This window comes from Lepidochelys kempii, chromosome 3, assembly GCF_965140285.1.
Source record: "Lepidochelys kempii isolate rLepKem1 chromosome 3, rLepKem1.hap1, whole genome shotgun sequence".
In the NCBI taxonomy this organism is placed as follows: Eukaryota; Metazoa; Chordata; order Testudines; family Cheloniidae; genus Lepidochelys; species Lepidochelys kempii.
In genome coordinates, this window is record NC_136382.1 from 78591922 (window position 1) to 78619577 (window position 27656).

At 39.0% G+C, this 27656-nt stretch overlaps 1 protein-coding gene across 5 annotated transcripts in view; it reads left to right on the top strand.

The window, feature by feature from the left end:
- Positions 1–27656, top strand: part of GRIK2 (glutamate ionotropic receptor kainate type subunit 2) — a 612718-nt gene that overhangs the window by 360829 nt on the left and 224233 nt on the right. For all 5 annotated transcript variants that reach the window (XM_073336875.2, XM_073336874.2, XM_073336872.2 and 2 more), the window contains one exon: positions 3404–3610. In XM_073336875.2, the coding sequence (XP_073192976.1) occupies positions 3404–3610 (207 nt within the window). The remainder of the gene's footprint in view (positions 1–3403; positions 3611–27656) is intronic.

Consider the following 27656-nt stretch of genomic DNA (forward strand, 5'->3'; position numbering starts at 1 on the left):
CGGAGTCACAAACCCCTTTTTTTTTAATCAAAATGTGCAGTAGCATGTTAAATGCCATACAGGAATCTCAGTATCATCAACACTAACACCTTGATCAACTGGACTTATAATCTTAACAAGGAAAGATACCAAGTTAGTTTCACAGGATGTATTTTCCATAAATCTATGTTGATTGGCATTAATTATATTACTCTAATTTAATTCTTTATTAATCTGGTCCTGTATTATCCACTCTGTTATTTTACCTAGGATCAAGATCAGATTGATAGGCCTATAATTGCTAGTCATCTCATTTATACTTTTAAAATATTAGCACAACATTAGCTTTCTTCTAGTCTTCTGAATCTTCCACAGTGTGAGAAGAGTTATTGAAAAGCAACATTAGATATCCAGCAAGCTCCTTTGGCCAGCTCTTTAAAAACTCTTGGATGCAATTTTTCTTTCTTTGCTGATTTAAAAAAATTCTAAATTTAGTAGCTGCTGTTTGATACCCTCCTGTCTTACTACTGGAATGAGAAGTGCTTCATATTCATATAATATGTCTAAATCATCTGTTTTTTCCCAAATGTAGAACAGATATATTAACTGAACTCTTCTGCCTTTTCTGCATGTACTGCTGAGCTTTTCCATACATCTTGAGATAATATTTTAAGAAATCAGGCAAATAAAGAGGTTCCAGGCATTTCTGACCCTCCCAAAAGTACACAGCTTCCATAACTGAAGTGATCTGGTTATTAATTGCCATCAGCTTACCAAAGGCAAAGCATTTTTCTTTTTACCTAGAGAATCAAGTTTCCAAGGCTACACATTCTTACATAGTTCTCTGAGCTGTACTTAGCTAAAATTGGATTGCTTTTCTAACCACATAGTGCTCTGTGAACAGTGTACAACATTTTCTCAGACCCGAGGGTGTCATATTTATAGAGATGGTTGGTAAATGTTTTAAAAAAAAATGTTTTTCATCAGAAAATGCCAGTTCATTGAAACTGAAACCGTTTTTGTGACCATTTTTTGACTCTCAATTTTTTTTTTAAAAAGAGTTTTGAAATTGTCAGAATGTTTGGTTATGAATTAAAATAGTCTTGTTTTCTGCCTCAACGTTTTGTTTAGAAATATAAGCTAAGTATAGTACAAAAAAGAAAAGAAAGAAAAAAGAAAAGAGAGAAAGAAATGGTCAAACTCAAAATGAAATCTTTCAAAATTATCAACATGAAATGTTCTGATTGACCCAAACAGAAATATTTTTCAGCTTTTCAGTTTATGAAAATGTTCAAGATTTTGACTTTAGTCCTGATTCGGGATAGACAGTTTTTGTTTGTTTGTTTGGTTTTTTTTGATACTTCAAACTTGAATGGAACAGGAAAATTGTTTCTTACCCAGCTCTAGTAATTGCATTTTTTACAATTTTTTAGACATGAGAATGAAAAACACAAAATAATTCCAATATCCTTTCCACTGAAATATTCAAGACCCTTAAATTATTACATGCTTTTCAGTTTGCTTGGATTTTGCATAATATCATTGTCTTGCACTCCACACAATTCATACAAAATTCCAGAAAAAGTTTGACTTCATTCTGACTCTTGAAATACCATAATAGCCCTTACATTATAAAGCTTATATGAAATATCTCACTGAAGCTAATGGAGTTTTGCAACTTGGGAGGTAGCGTGCACATTGTTCTGTACATAGTAGGAAATGCAGTTTGCCTACTAAAACAAGCTATGAAAAAGAGCCAGTGAGTATACGCAGTGATCTGTTTCCAGATTTAACAAATTTCAACATAAAAATTCATATTTTTAATTAAGAAATACAAAAACTCCTGAACCACTTGCCAAATTTAATGTTAAAAACCAAAGTGCTGATCCATAACAAAAAATCTAACTCATGAGTAGCTCTTACTAATGTGAGGAGCCAATGGAATGACTTGTGTGGGTCCAGCTTTTGCCAGATCAGGCCCTACATTTATTTCTTTAAGTAGAAATGTGTGAAATAGCGTCATAACATGACAATTTGGAGAAAACAAATATTGATCTTTTTAATACAAAAGATGACCAAAAAAACCCTTCCACATAACATACTATTTGAACATGTTTTGTTCTAACTACAACAAACCCCTCTCTCTCTCTCTCCTACCCTTGTATCTGGGCAAAAATCATATGTGCAAAAGTTTCATCTTTATGCAAATTAAATGGATCAATTATGGGACTCCTCAAAAATGGTGTTTATAGCGAAAATGCTGACAGACTCTTATTAAAGCTGCCAAGTGCCACTAGAATGAGGTGCCTTTAACCCCAGTGAATGCTGATGTAGAGGTTTAGTACTGTATGAATTTTATAAAGTTACCCAGGAGAGTTATTTTATTATTCATTGAGTCTTGTGTCTGGTGCAGTAATTGCATCTGGTGCAATTTTTCTTGCCTTACTTTGTGGTTATTTTTTATTCTGTCTAAAATGGGGAAAGGTTCTAAAACAGGAGAAAAGCTTGAGCTCATGTATTTAACCTATTCTGTGTCAAAAGGAAACTGGAGGTTGGTAATAGAAAATTCTTGATGTGGTATTTCTTTTCCCTCCCAGCATTACATGTAATGAAAACTACATTTATTCTGCATACAAAACATAACAAGAAGTTAAGCATAGTAGTAGATATTAGTTTCCTACCAAATAAATTACTAATGATCTGCCAATTGTTTTAAAATGTTGACTGTCTTCTGTATACCACTTAATACAATAAACATCTACCTAAATCTTCAGTCACATCTTAACCTTACAATTAAATATCAGCTGAAGGTTTGAAGGAATTAAAATTCAGTTTCCATGGACTTAATTTTTTTTAATTTATTTTTTTGTTAATGTTTTCATGGGCTTTCTGCAGTCTCATAAATAGCAAAATATATATCTTGATGCAGCGGACCAGAATATACTGTTACTGATTTGTGTTTTGAAAGGTTTTCTACATGCTTATTTAAAAAAAAATATTGCAAAAGCAGTTAACATCCCCACTTATACAAAAATTATAGCATGCAATACTTAACACTCTTGATTGACATTCTGAATTAAAACTATTAATTTTTCAGTCGCCAAATAACCACATTGTTAGATTGCTTTCATTTTAAGCAGTTTACAGGATTCTACCCAAGTAATATGTTAGACAATAAGCAATTCGGTAGAGAACACATTTCAGATTAGGTAGGGTGCGGCTGCACTGAAGATGTGGCTTCACTATTGGCTCATTTTTTTCACTTAAAAATGAGAGCGTTTTTGAGTAATCCAAGGTAAATTTTCCCTTGATAGAGGGGAGACAACAGGATTTTCTTTTTAAAGTCCACCTCTGTCTCTGTGTGGTAATATATTAACAACTTTATACAATAACTGAAGCTCCCTCTCTGTGTCTTCACTTACAGGAAGAGCCATATGTGATGTTCAAGAAGTCTGACAAACCTCTGTATGGGAATGATCGATTTGAGGGATATTGCATTGACCTCCTCAGGGAGCTAGCTACCATCCTTGGATTTACCTATGAAATTAGGCTGGTGGAGGATGGCAAATTTGGAGCCCAGGATGATACCAGTGGACAATGGAATGGAATGGTTCGTGAACTAATTGATCATGTAAGTTCCTTTTTGGAAGCTTGTCTGCTATCTTACTGAAATTTAAGTGAGGGCAACATTTAACAAGGTCCTGCAGGTTACTGATTGCTTTTTTTACATGGATAGATTGTTATAATAGTGTATGTTAATGCTAATGGTATGCTGAGATTTTCTAGGCTAACAAGTCACCGTACTTAAAACAACAACAACAAAACAAAACAAAAAAAAACCCAAACCAAAAAAAAAAACCTTAAAGATGCTTTTTTCCAGTTTTTAAAATGTATCATTAAACATGAGCTATTTATTTTGCATCTCTGTTTTTGTCTTCCAAATGGAAAGAGCTTCATGCTTTCATGAATCATTTCCAAATCTAAATGTAGAATAGATAACATCCACAATGATTTCTTAGGAGCAATGTATTTCCCTTGTGAAAAGAAATATCATAATCACTAACTTAATCATTCAGGAGCAATCAGCCCTTCTTTTCTGGCAGGAGATTTGATACTGTGTCCCAGAGGAAACCCTATATAACCTTTAAAATATGCAGTATTATCTCCCATTAACATACACTGAGCAGATCCCTGTCTTTTCTCCTTAAAACATCTGCTGTAAAGTCCAGGCAGTAAGACAGAAATATCAATGCACACTGAAGCAGCAGGGTAATTCAATCTGAGTCAAAACAGATATCATTACTGGCAATTGTTTGTAATTGAATAAGTCAGGCATCCCTTTTCTCTGGCCTTTAAAACTTTCTCAGTTGATGGTGCCAATTGAATTTGGTCTCTTGGAAATGGAGTTTAGTCTGTTTGCAAATTATGCAATTGTCTCTAGCTTCTTTGTGTTTGTTGATTTTGGTAAATTGGTCAATGTCCAGACATCTGATCAAAGCCACTTGAAATAAACCAAATAAACCTGTGCATGAATTTGATTTAATACAACCAAAAGATAGGAAGATTATTCTGTAGCTCCAGTCACACCTTTTCAGGGGGACACTGGGAAAAATGCATGGGTCTTCTGAAGCAAGAACAGACAGTTTTTGACCGACTTGAACCTATCCTGCCTGCCTCTGTTTGCCCAAAAGGTTCACAAGACAGTGAGAACATATGCCAGGATATTCAGATTTACTATAAGTATTACTTTAACACCCTTCTCTTAAATTATATTGTAATCCTGTTTTGAAGAGAAGTACGTTAATGCAAAGTTTTTATCTTGTGCCTGCAGCATCCACACGGGGAGGAACAGTGCAGCACATCAGTGCGCACTGCTATACACACTCCCATAGTCCGAACTGCAGGGCAGTGTAGACATGTCCTAAGACATGTCTGAAGAAATTCTGGCACTGAAATGAAAAGTTTAGAGCTGGGGCTGCTCCAGTCACTCCCTTCAGATGATATATCACAAACTCAATAACTGTTTTTACCCATGCGGCCTCAAGCTCATTCACTGGTTGGATCAATATTCCCCCTTCCTCCATGGAAAATTTTGACTTTTTAATTTACAGAGCTTAAGGCCAGAAGGGACTACCAGATCATCCTGTATATACAGACCTCCTGTATATCGGGTAGGCCACCAGTTACCACCCAGAACCTGCACACTAAACCCAACAGTTGAAATTAGATCGAAGTATTACAGTCCACAGGAGACTAGATGATTATGTGCAACAGGCAGAGAATTGGAGGGACCGAGGTGCTCTGGTGCCCAAGAGCCCACAACGGCAGGGAAATGAGTAAGTGAGAAATACCCAGATAATCCTGGCATGTGCTGCACCCACATGCTGCAGAGGAAGATGAAAGCCTTTGCCAATCTGACCTGAGGGAACATTCCTTCGCAATCCCTCTTATGATGCTTAAGTTAGAGCCTGAACATGTGAATAAGAACTAGACAGCCAAGCACCTGAGAGAAAGAATGTTCGGTGCCACCTCAGAGCACTGGCCCTCCCTGTGCAGTGTCCCATCTCTAGCCGTGGCTATCCCTGAGGCTTCAAAAGAAGGGGAGAAAAAAATTAAAATCTTCCCAGAATATATTGGGTGAAAATAAAATCTGAGTGTGCAGGTAGCTGGCTAAAACCCTGAAGCATGAGCTTTTAGGAACATAAGACATGAACTAGAAATGAGCCTCCGGTGCTGAACCCTGCCCATTATCATCACTCAGTTTCCTCTCATTGGGGACGGTTTATTACAACATAGTCTAAAGAGTCCATAACAAAAGACCCCAAACATAGACAATTTATTACCCCCTTAAAATCACACAATATCTATTCCCTTGATGTCCCGCATATTACACTCTGGCATCTTCCACCATGCCTGTGCTCTTCGTCAGTCATCTCTTGCCTTTTAACAGAGCAGCAACCCCACCCCGTCCAGCTGGAGTGCAATCCAGCTCTTCCCAGCAGAGACACCCACAGCCTTTCTGCTGGGAGTTCAGCAGGGGAGCCACTAGTCCTTTCCAGCCCTCTTGCTCCAGCTCTTCAGCATGGAGGTAAACCCGTTTGTTGCATCAATCCTCTCCAGCTCTCAGCTTCACACTCCAGCTTAGAAGTCTGCAGGCAACTCCCTCTGGTGGTCCCTCACCTTCAGCTTTCTGCAGCCTTCTTGCTCTGGTTCTCTGGCTTGGGGAGGTCTAGCTGCTTCAGCCATACCCCAGAAACCATGTACAGCTTTTTTCAGGGACCTTCCACAGTCCCCCTGGTTTATGGCACCTCTCACCTGCCCTTTTCCTAACTGAGTCAGGCAGCTCTGATTCACCAGATATCTCTCCCTTCTAAGGCCTGGGTGCCCTCTTTGACACCCAGTTAGGAGGTAGATGATGAGTCACAGGTGCACTGGCTATGCTCCCTCATTAAGGACCGGTGTTACCCAGTGACAGGCACCCAAACTGCAACTCCCATGATGCACCACAACAGCATTCCTGAATCACTTTTGTTTTTAGTTTTTGGGTGATGTGGCTTTTTTGTTGTTTCATTAAAAAGTATGTTTTTTTCCTGTAACAAGCAGTTATTTGTCGCAAAATAATTCATTTATTCAAAACCCCAATTTTCAGTCAAAAACCATTTTGATTGAACATTTTCAACCAGTCTAATTGCTTTCTCTATTTCTCTCTCAGCTTTTATGCCTATTCTTATCTTTCTATGTATGTTATTCTTTTCTCTATATTTAGCTGTATCCCTCTGTAGCTCTATTTTATATATCTATCTCTGTGAGTCTGTGTGTGTGTGTGTGTGTAATTAGTAAGCAAATATTTTAGATATGAGAAGTTCCCCAACTATTTAGTGTGGAGACATCAAGGTAGAAAATGATTATATATGATCATCTCCCTCTGCCACTTCAGCTTGAATCACTTTAGAGTCATCCTTTTTACTTAGTTCCTCCATCTGTGTTTACAGCAGCCTGTTATTTTTTGTTTGTAACCATCCAGTGACCTCCCATCCAGATTATTTGTTTAGAGTGACACTCATAATGTGCTGAGTGATTTCCAGACATTCTGAGAATCCCCTCGGCAAAGGCACCTCACAGGCTAGGGATAATTTGTAGCATATAGGCCGCAACTTCATTAAATAAACAAATATGTAAATAAATGAAGGAAACAAGTGAGCGTAATCTTTTCACTACAGAGTGGTTGAGGCTGTTTAACCTGAGCACGAGCCAATCTTTGTCTTGGCTGGTAGACCCTGAGATCAAAATGGCTATCCAGCAAGATGCACCATCCAGGCCAAGACATGCAGCTTGCACCAACCTATGCTCTACTCCAGTAGAAAGTGCTAGGGCTGGGAAAGATTCCAAACAGTCTCATTGGTGAGTCCTTTAGTCTCAGCTACATATGAATACCATAATTCTGGGAAATACACATCTATCATCCTAGCCCAAACACCCAAATAAATGTACCCTCCTGCAAAGACAGCATCCACCCAAACACTACAACATAATGCAGGGGATTGTGTGGAAACAAAAACATAATTCTAACTTGACTTGAACACAGAATAAAATAAATTTAACCAACATAGCACCACCCATAATACATACAGCAATTACACACCAGTAAAGATAAGGACCAACTGCTCGCCCTAGGTCCTGCGTGTGGGTAGGCATATGGGAGGGAAAACTTTGTTGCAGCTGGAGGTGTGTGTGAATGTCCTTTTTGTCCTCCCACAGCTCATCTGAAGGAGTAGATTTGTAGGAGTAATCAGGTTGCCTCTCTCCTGCCCTATAAGTAGGCTCTTTAGAAGAACAGGAGAGACCTTGAGCACAGCCTGAGCCCGAAACAGCTTGTGATTGGTCTGGAGGGACAAGTAGCTTCTGGCATCCATTCAGGGATTCACCCCAAGCAAAATGAGCCCAGGGAGCTGCAGTCCTATGAATCTGTGTGTGAGCACAGGGTGAGAGTGGGGGCTAAAGAGTGGGGATGACTGAGCAGAATTGAAGAGGGGCCAGTCCCTGCCTCCAAGTGCTCACAGTCATATACAGAAACAGAGGTGGGGGAAGGAGAAAACAGAGTGGTCTTTTTTATAGATTCATTGTAGGTAGCATGGCAGAACTGTCTTTAAGAGGGACTTAAATATGGACAGCATAGGGAAACGTTCTGTTATTCGTGTCCGGGATATGTTAGTTTTCACACAACTGCTGCAGAGGAGCTTCCTGTCACACTGGCCGTCTTTGACATTTTGCAGGTGATTAGTAGCATGTCTTATATTTTGTAATGGTCAATATGTTTCTCCTGAATGATGGTACCTTTAGCAGTCAGACTCATTACTATCTAACTATCAAAGTGGTCCAAGTTCCATCAGTATGCTACTTTCATACCCTCTTTATTTTTAAAACACCATTTGTAGCATTCATCAGTTTTTATGATATAGCTAATATCCAGCAAAGAACTGGGAATTGTCATAAATAAACACAATGAACAAGGTGTCCTGTTCGGACACTGAAGCAAACACTTGATTTTGTCTTACACAAAGTGGTTAAATAAACTGAGAAATAAACTGTTATTTCACTGAGGACATTGTGACTCTGGGTGTATGTTCTGAGTTGATCTCTAGTTGCCCTTTCTTAAACTCTCTGCTTAAAATATTCATTGCAACGCCAGGTAGGATAGGATGAAGCCAGCATTCGGAAGGTTATCTTACACAGTGTGGCTACAACCTCATTCCCTTCTCTAAGTAATCCAATTCTTCTGAACATAAATTGTGATTAGAAATGGGCCATTGTCCAACGAGACTAAGAGAGATACTAGATGTGTCTTCTTTAACAGTATAGGAGGTGCATGTTAAGGTGAATGTTGTATACTTTGAGAGCTACTTTTTACTAGTAGATTTAGAGATTTTATAACTTGTTGATCATCTACGCTTGAGATCAATAAAGAAGGAAAATAACTATGCTGACAGGTCTGTGTTAATTGGTTTAACTGAGCTATGGGATGCCATTACAAAGGAGGTTGTGTATTCATTGTTCATGGATTTTTAAGATATACTCACTTCAGTATATCATTTATATGGAAAAGATACTTCCTAACTTAAAATAAAAGATAAATAGTACAATATAAGGCCCAAACTTCCAAACTTTGTTGCCTAACCCTAGGTATCTAAATGTATATGTAGGCACTTCATGTAAATATTTGGCCTGAGGTGCAAGCTCAGAGGTGTGCAGCAAAGGTATAAAAGCTTAGCACACCTGTGGAAATCATGTCACTTAATTAGATGTCTCAATATAGATTTAAGCTTATTAAAATCTGCGAGAGGGGAGCTCTCCTATTCATCTTGTGGACCTTTATAAAATGTGACATAGAGGACCACAGTGTACAAGATGTGCAGAGACTGGCAGGGGAAGTCCTTACCTTAGCCTGTGTGCATTTTCAGTTTGCTTTCTGGTTTTCCACTAAGCTATCTTCTCTCTTCTACCATGCGACACACTGGCTGTGCATGCACAGATGTGTGTCTGTAGTGTTTGGCCCACGTAGAGTAGGACAAAGGTTCCTAACCTGTAACCTTTGAATCTCATGGTGGTTCACAAAGAACTGGCAGGTTACAGGGTGGTGGACCTCCTTTGTTCTAGCAAATACATTATGCTGAAAGCTAAAAAAACATGAAATGATTCCTTCCCTAAGATTAATTCCCTGTGAAAGCTACAGCAGTTACTAAGGTAGCTTTCACAGGGAAGTAATCTTAGGGAAGGAATCATTTCATGTTTTTTTAGCTTTCAGTGTAAAGTATTTGCTAGAACAAAGGAGATCCACCACCCTGTGACCAGCATAATTGCAAATGGGATGGAGGTGGTCCATAAGACAGGCTCTCTCTATGATCAAAAAGAAAAGGAGTACTTATGGCACCTTAGAGACTAACAAATTTATTTGAGCACAAGCTTTCGTGAGCTACAGCTCACTTCATCGGATGAAAATTTATGCTCAAATAAATTAGTTAGTCTCTAAGGTGCCACAAGTACTCCTTTTTCTTTTTGCGAATACAGACTAACACGGCTGCTACTCTGAAATCTCTCTATTATGCGTTTTCCATTATGAAAAATGGACTTCTGCCTTGTACCTGAACAGTCTGATGCTTGCAGCTAGAGGAGTTAATCCTTTTGCACAAGTGTTAGATGTATATGATTTAAAGTCCGTTGAAGTCAGAGACAGTCTTTCCCTTGACTTAAATTGGTTTTGAATCAAGCTGTAAGTCTCGAAGATCTCCATTTCAAACTGTGCTGGTGATCTGTGGTGGGTTCGTTATATCTCCTTAGGTTGTGGGATAAATTGTATAGTATGATTATTAGAGAAATGGGATGTTTGTCTATCCTCTACTAATAGATATATGTGTGAATATAAATATATATACATATGCATATATATATGTGCCATGTGTATATATAATATGCTTATTATAGATGTCAGATATAGACACGCTCTGGCTAAATTATAGAGTGAAATCAATTATTTTACTTTACTTTTAATGAAACTCCTTTTTTGCAACTTCAAGATTACTTTAAAACAATCTTAGTAATAGGATTCTGAAAAAGTAAGGAAAATGACTGCAGTTTTATAGTTTCCAGCAGCTATGAGTTAGAGTGAGAAATCCACTGGGAATGAATTCACTATTATTATATTACATAAAAAGATGGTGTTTGTTTCTTGTCTGTCACTTTGTATGATTTCTCCACACAGTTCTTATGCAACAAAAAGGTTGTGTATTACAAATTGTATTTAACAGTCGCAGAGCTTTTATGATTCCTAAATCACTCATAGAAATCCTTATTTATTAGTTTTCTCTAATTATTGAAGTTATTTATGTCCATTGATGACTTTCATATCATTATATAGAGGCTGAACAGACATTTTTTTTGCTGAATTTTTCAGCTCAGCAGATATTTAGATGTTTGCTTCTTTTGTTAAGAAGTGAGTTATCTACCTTTTCTTTGTCCTGTGTTTTCTTGCATTCATTCAATTTGATTGCATAGTTTGAACTTTTGTAAATTTTGCTACTAAAGATTTTTTAAAAATACTTATGGACAGATTGTGCCTTGTTTTTCACAGCTTCACAAGGAAGTGCTCACAGAGCCTTCTCCAACCCATTCTGTGCATGTGTAAGGCCAGTCACACCCTTTGTCTTTGCAATTTCAGTGTGCAAAGACTAGAGGTTGAGATTTGAAAATCAGTGTAAGAAGATTTAGCCACACATCTTGCATTAATGAAAAATTTCAGCCAGGGAGTCTTCTCACCAATACTGGGGCTAGATATTTTGTAGGGGACAATATAAGGATGGGGCCTTCGACTAGGGTTGCCCTCATCCAGGTTTTCCCAAGATCAGCCCTTTTTTGAGATTGTTGTTTTGGAAAATCTGTGAGGGTGCTCACTACAGAGCGCCAACTGACCCATTTTTTGTGCTCAAGATTATCCTGCATGTCCAAGTTCTTTGTGCCTCAGAGGTGGTAACCCTACATTGCGCCCCCTTCCCCTCTACATTAAATAGTACATGTTTCACCATAGAACTGAAGGATTGGAAGGGACCTTGAGATCTAGTCCAGTCCCCTACACTCGTGGCAAAATATCTAGGATACTAAGTATAATCTAAACCATGCTCAGGGGTAAAGGAGAAGAGAATAGTTTATCACTCTCCTCTTTATAACAACCTATTGTGTACTTGAAGCTTCTTATTATGTCCCCCTTCAGTCTTCTCTTCTCCAAACTAAAGAAACCCAATTTTTTCAGTCTTTCCTCATAGGTCATGTTTTCTAGACCTTTAATAATTTTTGTTGCTCTTCTCTGGACTTGTTCACATCTTTTCTGAAATGTGGCACCCAGAAATGGACACAATACACCATCTCTACTAAAAAATCTACTGTTCTTCTCTTGACTTGTCTTTCTCCATCTAAACTCCCATCTCCAACATTTTTTTGGCTCTCTCACTGTCAGTTTCAGCTTAATATGACCAAAACATAGCTCCTTAACTTTCATCTATATTCTCCATTCCTCCATTTCCTACCTCTATGACAAACCCAACATTTCCCCATCACTCATATCCATGACATAGGCATAATCTTAGACATCTTCCTGTCTTCTTTGCCCTCTTTTTTCATGTATGGACTGTGTTCAAATCTTGCTACTTGTTCCACATTGCTAAAAATCAGGCTTTTTTGCCATTCCCTACTTATCTAGTCTTGTCTCTTATCACATTACATTGACTTTCAGTCTCGACAATTTGTCCATATCCTCCATAACCATACATGCTTTTTCCACATGGTGCACCTATCCTGAATTGATTCAAAAGATCACTGCTATAGTAGGTTGGATAATGAGCAGTTTTGTTGGTTTTGTGCCCTACTCCTCCTCCCATGGAAAATGTCAGTAAAAATCACTGACATTTTCAACAGAAACTTTCCTCTTCTTATGGAAAAATTTTAAAAAAACCATAAAACCATAACAATTTTCAGGCAAAACATGAAAAAATTGTGGATTTTTTGTTTGTTTTTGGATGATTTTTTTTAAAAATTTGAGGAAAGTGGACATTTCCCATGATTTTTTTTTTAAACCTAATTTTCCAGCAAAGAAAAGTTTTCTCAGAAAAATTTCAACCAGCCTTAGTCATTAGAACTGATTGCAGGACAGACATTCTGTTTCACCACAACTTTTGAGGATTTGAAATTTGTTTTAATTCTGCATTAAAACAAAATCCAAGCCTTTCAAACATTTTCATAAGTTCTGATTATCTCTACTCGTCACTACCCTCTCCTCAGATAAACTCTCATAAACATTCATTTGTACCATGACGGCTGCAAGAAATTAGCCAGTAATGACACACACACTTTGACATGTATCGCTATTTATGTAAACAAAAAAATCCTTATCACCATGCTTACACTCATTTTGTCTCAGGAACTGCATACTGTATTTGATATCAATTCTATCCTTCCTCTCTTAGCTCCTAAATCACAGCATATCTGAAATCAGGATATATGCTCTCCTGGGGAGGGACTGTCTCATCTACTGTAAAGTCTAACTCATTTTAGGCACTGTAAAATAATAGCCAAATCTATCTTTAGCACTTTGCTAGTCTTTAACAAAATGAAGTTCGGTCAAAGTTTCTGTCATTGGAACCTTATTTGCACCTATAAAATAAATGTGTTTGTTTAGAGAAATTCCTTTATTTGTGCAAACTGATATTTGTGTGATCAAAGTAGTATTTACTTTAATCAGTTACCTGATTACACACTTAGTGGCATCCATAAACACAGAGCAGTTCTATTGTTGCAATTTAGTAGGAAGTATCTTAAAATGTTGCCTTTAAAATCTAGTTTAAAAAAATCCTGCAGTCATGGAACACTGAATTTTGCAGTACTATGCAGAATGCAATTTAAAAAAAAACCTTTGCATTTTAAGGATTTTCTTTCCTATTAATGTATACATTGCAGAAAACGCTTATGCAGAACAACATGGCCACTGGTAGAACAAAGATAAAAACTGATCCTGTAGTTATTAAAATCAATTTTCTATTAAATCCAACAAATGATTGTTAATATAAAACAAGAAAAATTAGAAGCAATTTTTTTAAAAAAGTAGCTGTGCAAAGTGGATAAAATAGAATGTAATTGATATAAGTAATATTTTTCTGTAGCATAGATATTCACCCAGTTTGCCTCAGATTTTCAGAATCCTGTTTAAGCGGATTCCATGTCAAGGGAATATGTTCCTGTGGCACTTGACCATCACCCTAAAACAAGAATATATCTACTTTTATGTGATTAACCTCCCTGCATACCCAAATATTTATTGAGAAAACTCAACTCTATGGAGTTAGGACAGTGTTTGCGACTCTTGTGATATTTTTGCACGTGATGTGATTTTGGCAGGGAGCCCGTCTGGCAATGACACGAGAAGGTTCATTCCTGCGTGGGGGAAATCCCCTCTGGCACACCTGCCCCACTTGCCAGCCTCCTGGAGGTAGAGCAGCCAATCACAGCTGCTGCAGGAAACAGGCCGTGCTCTTTTCCCCCTCACTTCAGCAACCCAACGTGATTCTCACAGAAGGGGAGAGGGAAGGAAGGAGCAGAAAGAGCCCAGCAGTTTAGTGCAGCTCTGCTCCATGCTTCCCCTTTTCCCACTGGTGAATAATGGGAGGGTTCTTCTGCTCCTCCCTCCGTCTTTGCTGTACTGGCCTGAGAGGAAGCTGCTTCCCCCAGCCTGAAAGAGGGAGAAGGGGAAACTGTTTCAATCTCCCTATGCCTTGGAGAGGTGAGTGAAGAACCCCGTGAGGAGCAGAGCTGGGATTGGGGTGGCTGAAGTGATATGGGGGTGGGAGGAGACTGGAGAGGGCAAAATAAATAATGGGGGGGGCAGATGTGGGGCAATGGGACAGGCAAAATTGATTCGGGATGGGAAATCAGATGTAGGGCCAGAACTGATGCAGGGACTGGGGGGGTGGGATTGATTTGGAAGTTGAGGTAGCAGAATGAATTGCTGGGCTGGATTCAGGCAGAGAGCTCCTGCAGTGGGGGCCAAAATCACGTTTCCCAATACATTTGGGAGAATGAACAATAGTAATTCTCTCTCACTCTCTCTCTCACAGACACACTGGGGATAGGCTGGGGCAGTTAAAAACACAAACTAATCATTTTTAAAAAACATATCTTGATTTGGGGGATCTGACTCATGGTTTGTTTGGTTTTTTACCTGTGGGGTTGGCAATACCTATAATGTCAATCATGGCTCATACTTCAAAAGTGAGGTTAGCTATGTACAGCTTCTAATTGTAGAAAGCAAACTGTGCTTTAACCTTACAATACAAGGGCAACTGCCAGTTGCCCCTTATGCAGTTGTGAAAGGTTATTTCTGCAATGAGCCACTTTTGCACTCACTATTTTCACTGGAACAATGAACACGGTAATAATTACAAATATGCCTCAGAAGGAACAAAAAAATTTCATCTGAACCCTGTACTTACATGCAGATATATTTTAGAAACAGAGTTTGGTGTCTTTCATCTAGACTCAGTGCAGCAAAGTCATCGCAGGTGTAATTGTGTTGACTTAATTGGTCTTATTCCAGGGAGGAAGGTTTTTTGTATGTATGAGGTGTATGTTCTTCAAATGAACTTGTTTATTATTTTTATGGTCTAGTGAGTACTGTGTTGTTTAGAACTGAGAGGAAAACATTGCAGTGCATGTTTTTCCCATGCTGGTCAATACTAAGACTGGTTTCAGAGTAACAGCCGTGTTAGTCTGTATTCGCAAAAAGTAAAGGAGTACTTGTGGCACCTTAGAGACTAACCAATTTATTTGAGCATAAGCTTTTGTGAGCTACAGCTCACTTCATCGGATGCATACTGTGGAAAGTATAGAAGATCTTTTTATACACACAAAGCATGAAAAAATGGGTGTTTACCACTACAAAAGGTTTTCTCTCCCCTCACCCCACTCTCCTGCTGGTAATAGCTTATCTAAAGTGATCACTCTCCTTACAATGTGTATGATAATCAAGTTGGGCCATTTCCAGCACAAACTCTCCTTACAATGTGTATGATAATCAAGTTGGGCCATTTCCAGCACAAATCCAGGTTGTGCTGGAAATGGCCCAACTTGATTATCATACACATTGTAAGGAGAGTGATCACTTTAGATAAGCTATTACCAGCAGGAGAGTGGGGTGGGGAGAGAGAAAACCTTTTGTAGTGGTAAACACCCATTTTTCATGCTTTGTGTGTATAAAAAGATCTTCTATACTTTCCACAGTATGCATCCGATGAAGTGAGCTGTAGCTCACAAAAGCTTATGATCAAATAAATTGGTTAGTCTCTAAGGTGCCACAAGTACTCCTTTTCTTTTTGCGAATACTAAGACTGACTCACTTTTAATTTCCAACTGTTTCCCCGTTACATTTAATTTGCTATATACACCAACCAGTTATTCAGTCATTCCCAATCCTGTTATATTTCACTTGCTACCATCTTCATTCAGTGCTTATCACAATTTCTTGCTATCAGTTAAGTATTCAGTTCCTCTCTCTTTCTCATTAAAGGATAATAAGAGACATCTGAGCACTGACCCTTACTGTCCCAGCTGGACCTAGCTTCTCTCACACTTGGTTTTTCCTTTTCCTAACTATTTCTTTTCTTTATTCGTCTCTATATCCTATGTATGATATCTTTACATCTCTTAATATAGTCAGGTGCCTAACATAGGAAACTGTACTTTGGGGAGAAAAAAAAAGCCTGCCTCAGAATCCTTATAAATCAAAAAATGTAAAAAATAGAGTAGATTGCAGCACACATGTTCCCAGTATCATTCTTATCTTTAAATTCCCCAGATAGTCCGAGATTGTTTAAGAAAAGCTTCTCTTGCTAAAACTCTGTATTGTTCATTCAATTAGACGTAATTATGCATAAACTATATTCTTTAAGTGGCTTCACAGGATAGGGTCAATTGTGTTCGAGACTATGAATGATTAAACTATTCAATCTTTTTGTTTCCTAGATCAGCCTTATCTCATTTTTTGCTTTCCACTTTAGGTGGAGGGAGTCAGTAGGTAATCAAATCATAAGCTTTCCCTGACATGTTTGATCACAATTACCACTACAAAACATAATTTCTATTCAGTTTCACCATGTAAACAGCCAGAGTAGACCTATTTGTTTAAGGAAAATTACTGGAACGATATAAACACTCAAGTATTATGTTATACCTGCTAATTTCTTTGGTAGCCAGACATTTTGCTGTAGCTATAGTCATTTTTTTAAAAAATGACCAGTATAATGTAAAATTCAGAGGACTAAAAGTCTTAACACAACTGCTGTAGAAATCGAGTACAGTCACTTTAGCTTTTCACATTTTACAGGCATTGGGTGTTAGTGCAGTACTAACTGAATACTCAAAATGTGTGAAAAACTATGGACTGTGCAAAGTAATTTAATTGAAATGAAAATTGTAATGGAAACCTAATATTGTGGAGTCTGCAATTTCCACAATATTGTGAATGAAGCAGGGCCTTATACGTAATATATTTTACTTTGAGGAGTCTAAACAATATACAAAATCTGGACTTGATTTGCTGAGTGACTGGATCTGAAGGTTATTTAAAATTGAGACTTAATCCAGTATAAAACTGGATTGGATCTACACTGTTACATGATCAAAATTTCAACCATGCTAGAGGACAATGCCACGTTTATCACAGTAATGTATTTCAATGCATTTGGAAGATGATATTTCCAAGGATGACAGTCAAGTAGCCACATATTATGTAGGCAAGTTGTGGTTGCCACTTTTACTTCTAATTCCTCTAGACATGGAGGCCTGGTAAAATACCCACACATTTCTATTATGAATTTTATTTTATTTTTTTTTATTCTTTGACATTTTAGCTTCTATTTTAACTACTCCTTTGCATTGGTAGTACTAGAAATGCACAGTAGGAGCTCTCTTCACTTGTAGGCATGCTTTCTCTATATTTTCAATATTGCATTTTGTCTGTTTCAGTATTTCTTTTATTTTCTCACCCTTGTTTGCAATTGTTTGCAAGCATCATACGGTTCTTGTTTTTAATCCAGCTTCTTCCTGATTTATCTGTTTAGCCATTTGAAGGCCATCTGTTCAAACTGCATTTTTATTTCTTGGTATACATTTATTTACCCTGTAGATTAAGCACTCCTGTTTTGTGCCTGAACCATTTCTCTTTACTTAGAGTAATTTCCATTAATCATCATCCTCAATTGTTTAAGCTTCTTTGGCATCTCTCCAGCAGTAGCCTTTTGGAAGACCTAGCCACTGATCCATACTATTTAATATATAATAATAATATGTCCATTTGATCAAGTTTTTCTAATTATCCTCTCGGTCATTTTTTCTAAATCTGACAGAGGCACGTACACTTCCGTAACTGTTAGTATCGATGATAAATTTTCTATTTGTGTTTACTGCCTCAAATATTCCCAATTATTATTACGTTAGCATGCTTTTTTCATCCCATTGATGTAGCATTCTGTTTCTGTGTGAATTCTGTCTTGGTGGGTCCATAGGATAATTTATTATGATAATTTGTAATATGCCAGAAAAAGATCACTGTGCATTTTATACTTTTCAGTCTAATTGGTAATTCACAAAGCCTGAGCTTCAAATACTCTGACCTTTCATTTCCAGTGTCATTTGTCCCAAAGTGAGTGAGCACAGCAGGCTCCTGTCTGCACCCCAGTAACCTTATTTCTTTTGTTGTTTGCACCACCTTTTTTTGCTTCAGCAAATTGGCTACGTTCTTATTCTCTGGCCTCTTTCTAGAAAACCTCCTGCTGTACATTTGAATGTTGCAATAGAGTCCCCTCTATTTTAATATGTTGCTAATTCCCTAACAACTTTTCTTTTCCTTTTTTCTTTAGTGCACTGAGTAGCCCATTCTTCCACATGACTGCTGTCAACTACACCTATGTTCCCACTAGAGTTATTTGTTTCATATTTTTAATAGAGGCTGAACATTGGCTATATGCATCTGTATGTATTTGTCCTTCACTCTTGTATTGCTCTACTTTTTGCCTAGTCATACTGATGATTAATCCGCTTTACTTCTAACCTGACTGAACTCTTCCATTTAAACATTGTTTTATAACTAATAGTAATAATAATAATAATAGTAATTATATATATATATAAAATAAAGTATAAATTAATGGGAACATGGCTGTAATTGAGAGCAACCACGTGAGGGAACCTGTTCTCATTTCATTTAGGGTAAAAAGATAAATTGTTGAGGAATTGATGACATAGTATTGGAGGATTGTATAACAAGATTTGGACATATTACAGATGGTTTTGCAGGCAAGGTGCATATTGCCTTTTAGGAAAAGTCTGCTTTTCATGCTGATTACTAAGGTGAAATATTCAGAAGTGCCAAAAGTCCTATTTTCGAAAGCGTCTGAGATCCATTTATTCTGTAAGTGACTTAAACATGTTGAAAATTGTATCCTCTTTTTTTCCAAATTGTAATGAGAAAAAAATGCTTAAGTGGAACAGTTCATTCTATTTTGAAGTGGAGCAGATTGGTCAGTATGAATAGGTATGAACCAGATCTTTTGTGATGGACAAGCCAGATTTACACAACCACTTTAATTCCCACGTAGCCACTTCTTGACAGAAGCCAAATGGGGGAACTTCCAGGTAGGACATACGTGCACAACTTCACTCAGGCAGAGGTGGCGTTATGTACAAATTGGAACACCCAAGCTTAGGACACATTAATCGTAGCAGGAGAATGCCTTGAATTATTTCAGGCTGACACAAGGAAGCCCACTAGTTTCTAGAAGAAGACTTGCCGGACTCAAAATCATGAACTAGAAGCAATACAGTTGAGCATACCAGAAGTACATAGTAATTTAATATACGGCTTGGGAGAAACACATGTATAAAGTCCCAATCAAATAGTAAATCAGAAGCATGCTACTGATCCCAAGTAAAGGACAGGCTACAACTAAGGAATTCTCAACAAAAGGGCAGTCAGATATAAGCACTGTTCCCCAAAGTGTGAAGAATACAAGCACAATCTAAACTTAATGAAATAAGCCCAGTCAACCCCCAGTACACTGTAGAAAACAACACTGCAAGCACTTTTCCTCCTAACATTAAATATTAATACCACATCTTGTGACCAGATCTTCCTCTACATTTTTGTTATGAAGCTGGATGAAAAAATTATGAATGTATCTGAGGGTGGGGGAATTGAACCTGAACTGTATCACCTCCTACCCCATCTTTACAGCCCCTTGCTGCCACTGGGGATAGGGGCTGAGGGAGTAGCTTGGAGAGACTAGTTCTTAACAGATGCTTTGAGATGTGTGGGATTTCTCTGCTGGTCTCAGGAGACCCAGAGATTTGGAGAGTTGTGTCCCAATTTGCTCTTTTTTGGAAGATGCTATTCTAACAGTATGATTTGTAGGAAAGGCCATAAGTTATGAGTTTCTTGCCCCTTGCAGTCCGACCAAAGATGACTTGCCCTTAGTTTTCCCAGATTCAGTCTTCACTAAGAAAACTTTCTCCACAGATCTTTTTTTTTCTGGTGCCTATTTCTTTCCAGTAGTGTATTTAACTCTTCTTCATGCCTCTTTCTTCTCCTTTCCTCATTTTCTTGCTCTTCTTCTCTTTGGTTGTGGACAAAAATGTCTGATAAGTAGATCATCTGTTGACAGTATCATGGAAACAAACATACTCTTTGAAAGCAGCAAGGGTGATGCTTAAAAGCACTGGACTTATTTTAAAGTATAGAGCAAAATCCTTGCTTCGTTGAAGACAATAGCAAAACTCACATTAACTTCAGTAGGGCCAGAATTTCACCCATACAGATTTCTGTATTGTCTTTTCTACCTCTTGTCTAGCAGAGCTTTCCTTCATGCCCATATCCGGAGCTGGCATCTGTATTTACCAAGAATTGCCTTTCATTGCTGTTTGTGAGCAGCTTTAGGATATTTAAATGTAGCAAGTTTTGAAATAGATAGAGAATATTTTACAAATATTATCCAACCGAAAGTTATTGACAAAGGAATATTAGCAATGGACCAATTAAAATATGGATCAGGGACCAATTATTTTTACAGGAGAGATATGACCAGAGGTTAAAAATAGAATATGCACAGATCTAGGGTTTTGGGGAGACAGGTATAATCCCCATTCATAACTGGAATTACCGAGTTGAACAAGCCTGGCTTGTGAGGTTAGATAAATAAAAATATTAAATCTTAGTGATGACGCTAATATATACTTAGATAGTAAACATAAAATCTGTATAGTCAAGAAATAAAATTAGTTTTTGTTGAGTTGTCTGTGAGATTCAATACAGACTATTGGATAGTAACACAAGGGTTCATGTCTGAGCCCTTTTTTAAGGTGATTCTCTAACTCTTTCAAGATTTAGCACTATCAGTATATTGTGCATTTACAATCTGCCCTATTTAAAGCTGCATGTGTAGTTATGCCACCTAGGAAAGGAATTGTGTTTCAGGAAGGTACCATCCCTTCTATGCTCCTGCCTCATTCCAGGGGTTTATAGTAATCTGCCTGGTTCTGCTGTATTTACTATTGCAGTGCTAGAGGAGAGCCAAGGCCCCAACTATTCCTGTCCACTCTCTCTCTCGAGATGGGGAGTAGTAGACCTGCTTGACCATTTATGTCTGGATCCAGGGCTGGGGAGCCTGCACAGAGATGTATTTGTGAGGTTCTTCCTCCGTCTTGTGCACCTGTGTGGGGACGTAGGTTGGGCCACTTTCTGGCTCATGAAAATATTAGTGCTATGAAAAGAATAAAGATAGAAAATCACTTGAAGAGTTAAATTTTATGTTCAAATGTCTGCCCAAGAGGGTATGTGGAAATTAAGGCTGCCTGATAAGAAAGTTAATTCCCCCTTGGATTTAAATCCAGTGTTATGTAAACTCTTGTGCATACATTTTGCTTCTATTTCTTCTGGTTCAGAAAAGGTTGGACATGAGAGATGGCCCAGTTGATAGAAATTAAATTACCTGCAGAAAATTGGTGAAACTGCTTCTCCATTTATATGTGCATTTTTCCTCTGAAGAATTGATTTGTAATTCTACCTTTTCATGCCAAAGCTCCCGCAAGATACTTCCAGAATTCCATTTTTGAGAGTTTATTATTTCTCCAATCATTCAGTCCATTTCCACAAAATCTATACTTTGTGTCCTTTAACACCACTGAACTCAAAATAAATATTGGTTGAACTGGAAAAGATTAAAGCTGATAGTTACTCTATTTCCCACTCTCCAAGAAAAACAAAAAAAACCCAGCCCTTTACCCCCCTTTATTTCCCAAACCAACATTTCTACAGTCTAACCACAGGATTGGGAACTAAGAATTCTTAAATTCTAATTCCACCTTTTAAATTAACTCCCTCAGTGACCCTAGGCATAGTCACTACTTAATCTACCTGTGTCTGTGTCAGTTTCCTCCTCTATGAAATGGGGGTAGTGGAATTTGCAAGATGTTATGCAGATTTATTAGTCAATGCTTATGAAGCACCTTTAAATAGGACTAAAAAGCTTAATATAAATAAACATTATTATATTTACACTTTTCATCTGTCATGCATAATTTGATCACTGCTCATGTCAAAGTAAACGTTGCTGGAAAGTGGAACCCTTGGGAATGTCAAGTATCAGCCAAAATGGATTTCAGTAGTCCAGTAGCTCTAAGGATGTGCTGCTGTCAGGAGATGTACTTCTGGGAATGATGCCCAAACCTGGTGACACCAACACTGTTTGGAGAGTTGGCAGGTTGTTTATTTGTACAGCATCAAAGAAAGAAGTACTCAGGTATGTAAAAACTGCAGTACTGATCATTAAGCTAGACAAAAGATAGACAAAGCTGAGGAATGACATAACAAATTCATTTGAATGTGTCTTGTTAAAGTTTAGCATGTCTTGTTCCGTGATTTACAAGTTTTTAAATATATTTTATTCATATATGTTACTAAGTATGTATCATTATATTATAAATATACAGCACACATGCATGTGTATTTATGAATATATATACACACATATGCATCCATATATGCATTTTCATAAGATTTACCACAGCCTTTCAAAATAATTATTTAAATTGTATAGATTATATACCCCACCCAAACCCCCCGGCTCTCCAAAATTACACACACACAAACTGTGTTAATGGGGCAAAAGAACATTATTACAGGATGGGTGATGCTCAGTTAATGAGCAGCCATTCAATATTTTATTTTATCCTCATTGTTCAGTGTTTGTCCCTAGACCTTATCTACTGCACACTATAATCCTAGGGGAATTCTGTGCCAAGAAATTAACAATTCTGTTCACAATATTTTAAAATTCTGCATATTTTATTTGTCAAAATAACACTAACACAATATAATAATGGCAGTTTCAATTATTTTGGTAATTTATTTCAAAATACCTGTCAGCAACTATGTCTGTAACAATACAGACAACAAAAAAGATTCAGGAAATGTTTTTGACAAATAGATTCCTTACTACGCATATTAATACTGAACTTTGAGTAATAATTCATTTTAAACTACAATACAGAACCGTATTTCCTGCACTCCTCAGAAGAGTACAAATGCTTGGGAGAGTCGGGGGCAACAGAGGAGTGGAGGGAGAGGGAAGTAATTGCTGGGAAGGAGCCTGGGAATGAACCTGAAGGGTTGTTGGGTGTGAGTGGGAGAAGTAAGGAACAGGTTTTTGGGGGGGGCAGGAGGGATTGTTAAGGAATTGGGGAGCCTCCCCTATGCAGACCCTGGCTGACCCCTAGCCTCTCCCATTCAGTCAGACACATCTGCCTCCTGTTCTCATGTGACCCTGCATCCCCTTCCCTGTCTCCATGTGGCCCTTCGCCTATCCCCATCTGGCCCTACACGCCTATTCCCATTCAGATATTTCCCCAGTCTCTCCACGCCACTAGCTCTTCTGAACCCCAGTCTATGTGACCTCCCCAGCAGCCCCATGCCCCCTCGCTTGTCTGTTTCCCCCCATATCCCATACCTCCTCATCTGACTCCACGGGCAGGGCACTGTAAGGAATGCAGACTCCTCTGTTCCCAATCTGCAGTTTGCTGCTCCATCCCGGGAGTGGTTGCTCTCTGTTCTGGTGCCATAGCAGGCCCTAGTGGGCAAAAGGCATAATGCAGTGCCTATCCAGCAGAATGAATTTTCTGCTGAGAAAAAAAAATCTGCAGTGGGCCATGAATTCTGTGCATGCACAGTGGCACAGAATTTCCCCAGGAGTAATGCTGTCCAAACCCTTCTCTCAGTACAGAATTATTAATTCTCTCATGGCCATTTCTGTGGTGCTCATCTCTATAGTATTTGAGTGCTTCATGAATATTAATACATTTATGTTCACAATGCCCCTCTGAGAAGAGAGGATATTATTTTACCCATTATACAGATGGGGAACTGAGACACAAATTAAGGTTAAAGGGTCTTCTATAAATCAGGGTCTCAAGTTGAGCCACCTTTTTAGTCTCATTTAGTGACCACCTATGAAAAGTTTGGGTTAAGTGACTTGCCTAACCTTTTCCTTCCTGAAATCCCCCGATTCATTTACTTCACACCTTACATCTTCTGCAGCAAATGAAGCAGGGAACTTACAGGCAATAGTCTGGTTTACTACACAATCCTGATTGATCTTCAGAGCAGGTCCATTCTGTGCACTGAATGAGGTAGGGTCTTGTAGAAAAAACCATATGTGATCAGGTAATTAAAAACTGTATCATAATGGATACACACTAGAGAGGTGTGAATGAAAAAATTACAAAAGCAGCTTTAGTTCTGTCTTTCCTAATTTTTGAATGCTTCATTTTGCAACCTCAATTAGTGTTGTCTTAACTAGGGATGTAAATATCGTTTACAAAGTTAACTGTTTAAATTATTTAAATTATATTGTTTAATTGGTTAACCGATTAAAGGGAGAGGGGCTGGGGTTGGCAGGCTGGCTGGCCTGGGGCTGGGGGTTAATGGTTAGTGTGGGTTATCTGGTAAGACTAATGCTTACCATTTAACTGTTTAATATTTTACATTCCTACTCTTAACATATTCTTTGGGTTTTTTTATAGGATTTTTTTAAAAAGCAAACTGAAAAAATAAAAACAAATGCCATTATGCAGAGTCATATTGACATCCACATGGCTTCGTCAGCAGTGTTTAAACCTTTAGATCCACTACACAGCCCTCTGCCACTTGACCTAATGGAATAACTAATAGCGGTAGTAGGTTGTCATCCCTTATGTGTGCCATAAATAAAGGGGGATCATAGAATCATAGAAGATTAGGGTAGAGACCTCAGGAGGTCATCTAGTCCAACCCCCTGCTCAAAGCAGTACCAACCCCAACTAAATCATCCCAGCCAGGTCTTTGTCAAGCTGGGACTTAAAAACCTCTAAGAATGGAGATTCCACCACCTCCCTGGGTAACCCATTGCAGTGCTTCATCACCCTCCTAGTGAAATAGTTTGTCCTAATATCCAAGCTAGACCTCCCCCACTGCAACTTGAGACCATTGCTCCTTGTTCTGTCATCTGCCACCACTGAAAACAGCCTAGCTCAGGGATCGGCAATGTTTGGCACACGGCCTGCCAGGGTAAACCTCCTGGCAGGCCGGGCCAATTTGTTTACCTGCTGCATCCACAGGTTCGGCTGATCATGGCTCCCACTGGCCGTGGTTTGCTGCTCCACTCAAATGGGGGCTGCAGGAAGCGACGGCCAGCACATCCCTCAGCCCACTCCTCACTCTTCTCTTCTGCAGATTAAATAAGCCCAGGTCCCTCAGCCTCTCCTCATAAGTCATGTGCCCCAGTCCCCTAATCATTTTTGTTGCCCTCCGCTGGACTCTCTCCCAATTTGTCCACATGCTTTCAGTAGTGAGGGGCCCAAAACTGGACTCAGTACTCCAGATATGGTTTCACCAGTGCCGAATAGAGGGGAATAATCTCTTCCCTCAATCTGTTGGCAGTGCTCCTACTAATGTAGCCCAATATGCCATTAGCCTTCTTGGCAGCAAGGGCACACTGTTGACTGATATCCAGCTTCTCGTCCACTGTAATCCCCAGGTCCTTTTCTGCAGAACTGCCACTTAGCCAGTCGGTCGCTAGTCTGTAGCAGTGCATGGGATTCTTCCGTCCTACGTGCAGGACTCTACACTTGTCCTTCTTGAACCTCATCAACACTGGGGTACTCTGCTTGATACCAGCTGCCAACTAGACATCGAGCCGTTGATCACTACCCATTGAGTTCAATAATCTAGTCAGCTTTCTATCCACCTTCTAGTTCATTAATCCAATCCAATGTTTTAACATGCTGGCAAGAATACTGTGGGAGACCATATCGAAAGCTTTGCTGAAGTCAAGATGTATCACATCCACCGCTTTCCCCATATCCACAGAGCCAGTTATCTCATCATAGAAGGCAATCAGGTTGGTCAGGCATGACATGCCCTTGGTGAATCCATGTTGACTGTTCCTGATCACCTTCCCCTCCTCCAAATGCTTCACAATGGATTCCTTGAGGACCTGCTCCATGATTTTTCCAGGGACTGAGATGAGGCTCCCTGTGGCCGCCGTTTGCTGCTCCACGCAAATGGGGGCTGCGGGAAGCGATGGCCAGCACATCCTCAGATTCTCCTTCTTCCCTTTTTTAAAAGATGGGCTCTATATTTGCCTTTTTCCAATTGTCCGGGACCTACCCTAATCACCACGCATCTTCAAAGAGAATAGCCAATGGCTCTATAATCACATCAGCCAACTCCTTCAGCACCCTCAGATGCATTAGATCCCGCCCATGGACTTGTGCACATCCAGCTTTTCTAAATAGTTCTTAACCAGCTCACCTCCTCCCCATGCTGCGCTGCCAGTGCAGCAGTCTGGGAGCTGACCTTATCTACGAAGACCGAGGCAAAAAAAGCATTGAGTACTTCAGCTTTTTCTACATCATCTGTCACTGGGTTACCTCCCCCATTCAATAAAGGTCCCACACTTTCCGTGACCTTCTTGTTGCTAACATGCCTGTAGAAACCCTTTTTGTTACTGTTCACATCCCTTGCTAGCTGCAACTCCAATTGTGCTTTGGCCTTCCTGATTACACCCCTTGCATTCTCAAGCAATATCTTTATACTCCTCCCTAATTATCTGTCCAAGTGTGCACTTCTTGTAAGCTTCCTTTTTGTTTTTAAGCTTATCGAAGATTTCTCTGTTAAGCCAAGCTGGCTACCTGCCATATTTGCTATTCTTTCTGCACATTGGGATGGTTTGTTCCTATGCCCTCAATAAGGCTTCTTTAAAATACAGCCAGCTCTCCTGGACTCCTTTCCCCCTCATATGAGCATCCCAGGGAATCCTGCCCATCAGTTCCCTGAGGAAATCAAAGTCTGCTTTTCTGAAGTCCAGGGTCCGTATTCTGCTGCTCTCCTTTCTTCCTTTTGTCAGGATCCTGAACTCAACCATCTCATGGTCACTGCAGCCCAGGTTGGCACCCATTTCCACTTCCCCTACCAATTTTTCCCTGTTTTTGAGCAGCAGGTCAAGAGGAGCATGGCTCCTAGTTGGTTCCTCCAGCACTTGCACCAGGAAGTTGTCACCAACACTCTCCAAAAACTTCCAGGAGTGTCTGTGCACTGCTGTATTGTTGTCCCAGCAGATGTCAGGGTGATTGAAGTCCCTCAGGAGTACCAGGGCCTGTGATCTGAAAACTTCTGTTAGTTGTCCAAAGAAAGTCTCATCTACCCCATCTTCCTGGTCTGGTGGTCTATAGCAGATGCCCACCACAACATCACTCTTGTTGCTCTCGACTCTAAACTTAACCCAAAGACTCTCAACAGGCTTTTCTCCAGTTTTGTACTGGAGCTCTGAGCAGTCATACTGCTCTCTTACATACTGTGCAACTCCTCCACTTTTTCTCCCCTACTTGTCCTTCCTGAACAGTTTAAATCCATTAGTGACAATGCTCCAGACATGAGAGTTCTCACCAAGTCTCTGTTGTTCCAGTCACATCATAGATCCTTGACTGTGCCAAGACTTCCAGTTCTTCCTGCTTGTTTCCCAGGCTTCTTGTGTTCGTTTACAGGCACCTAAGATAAC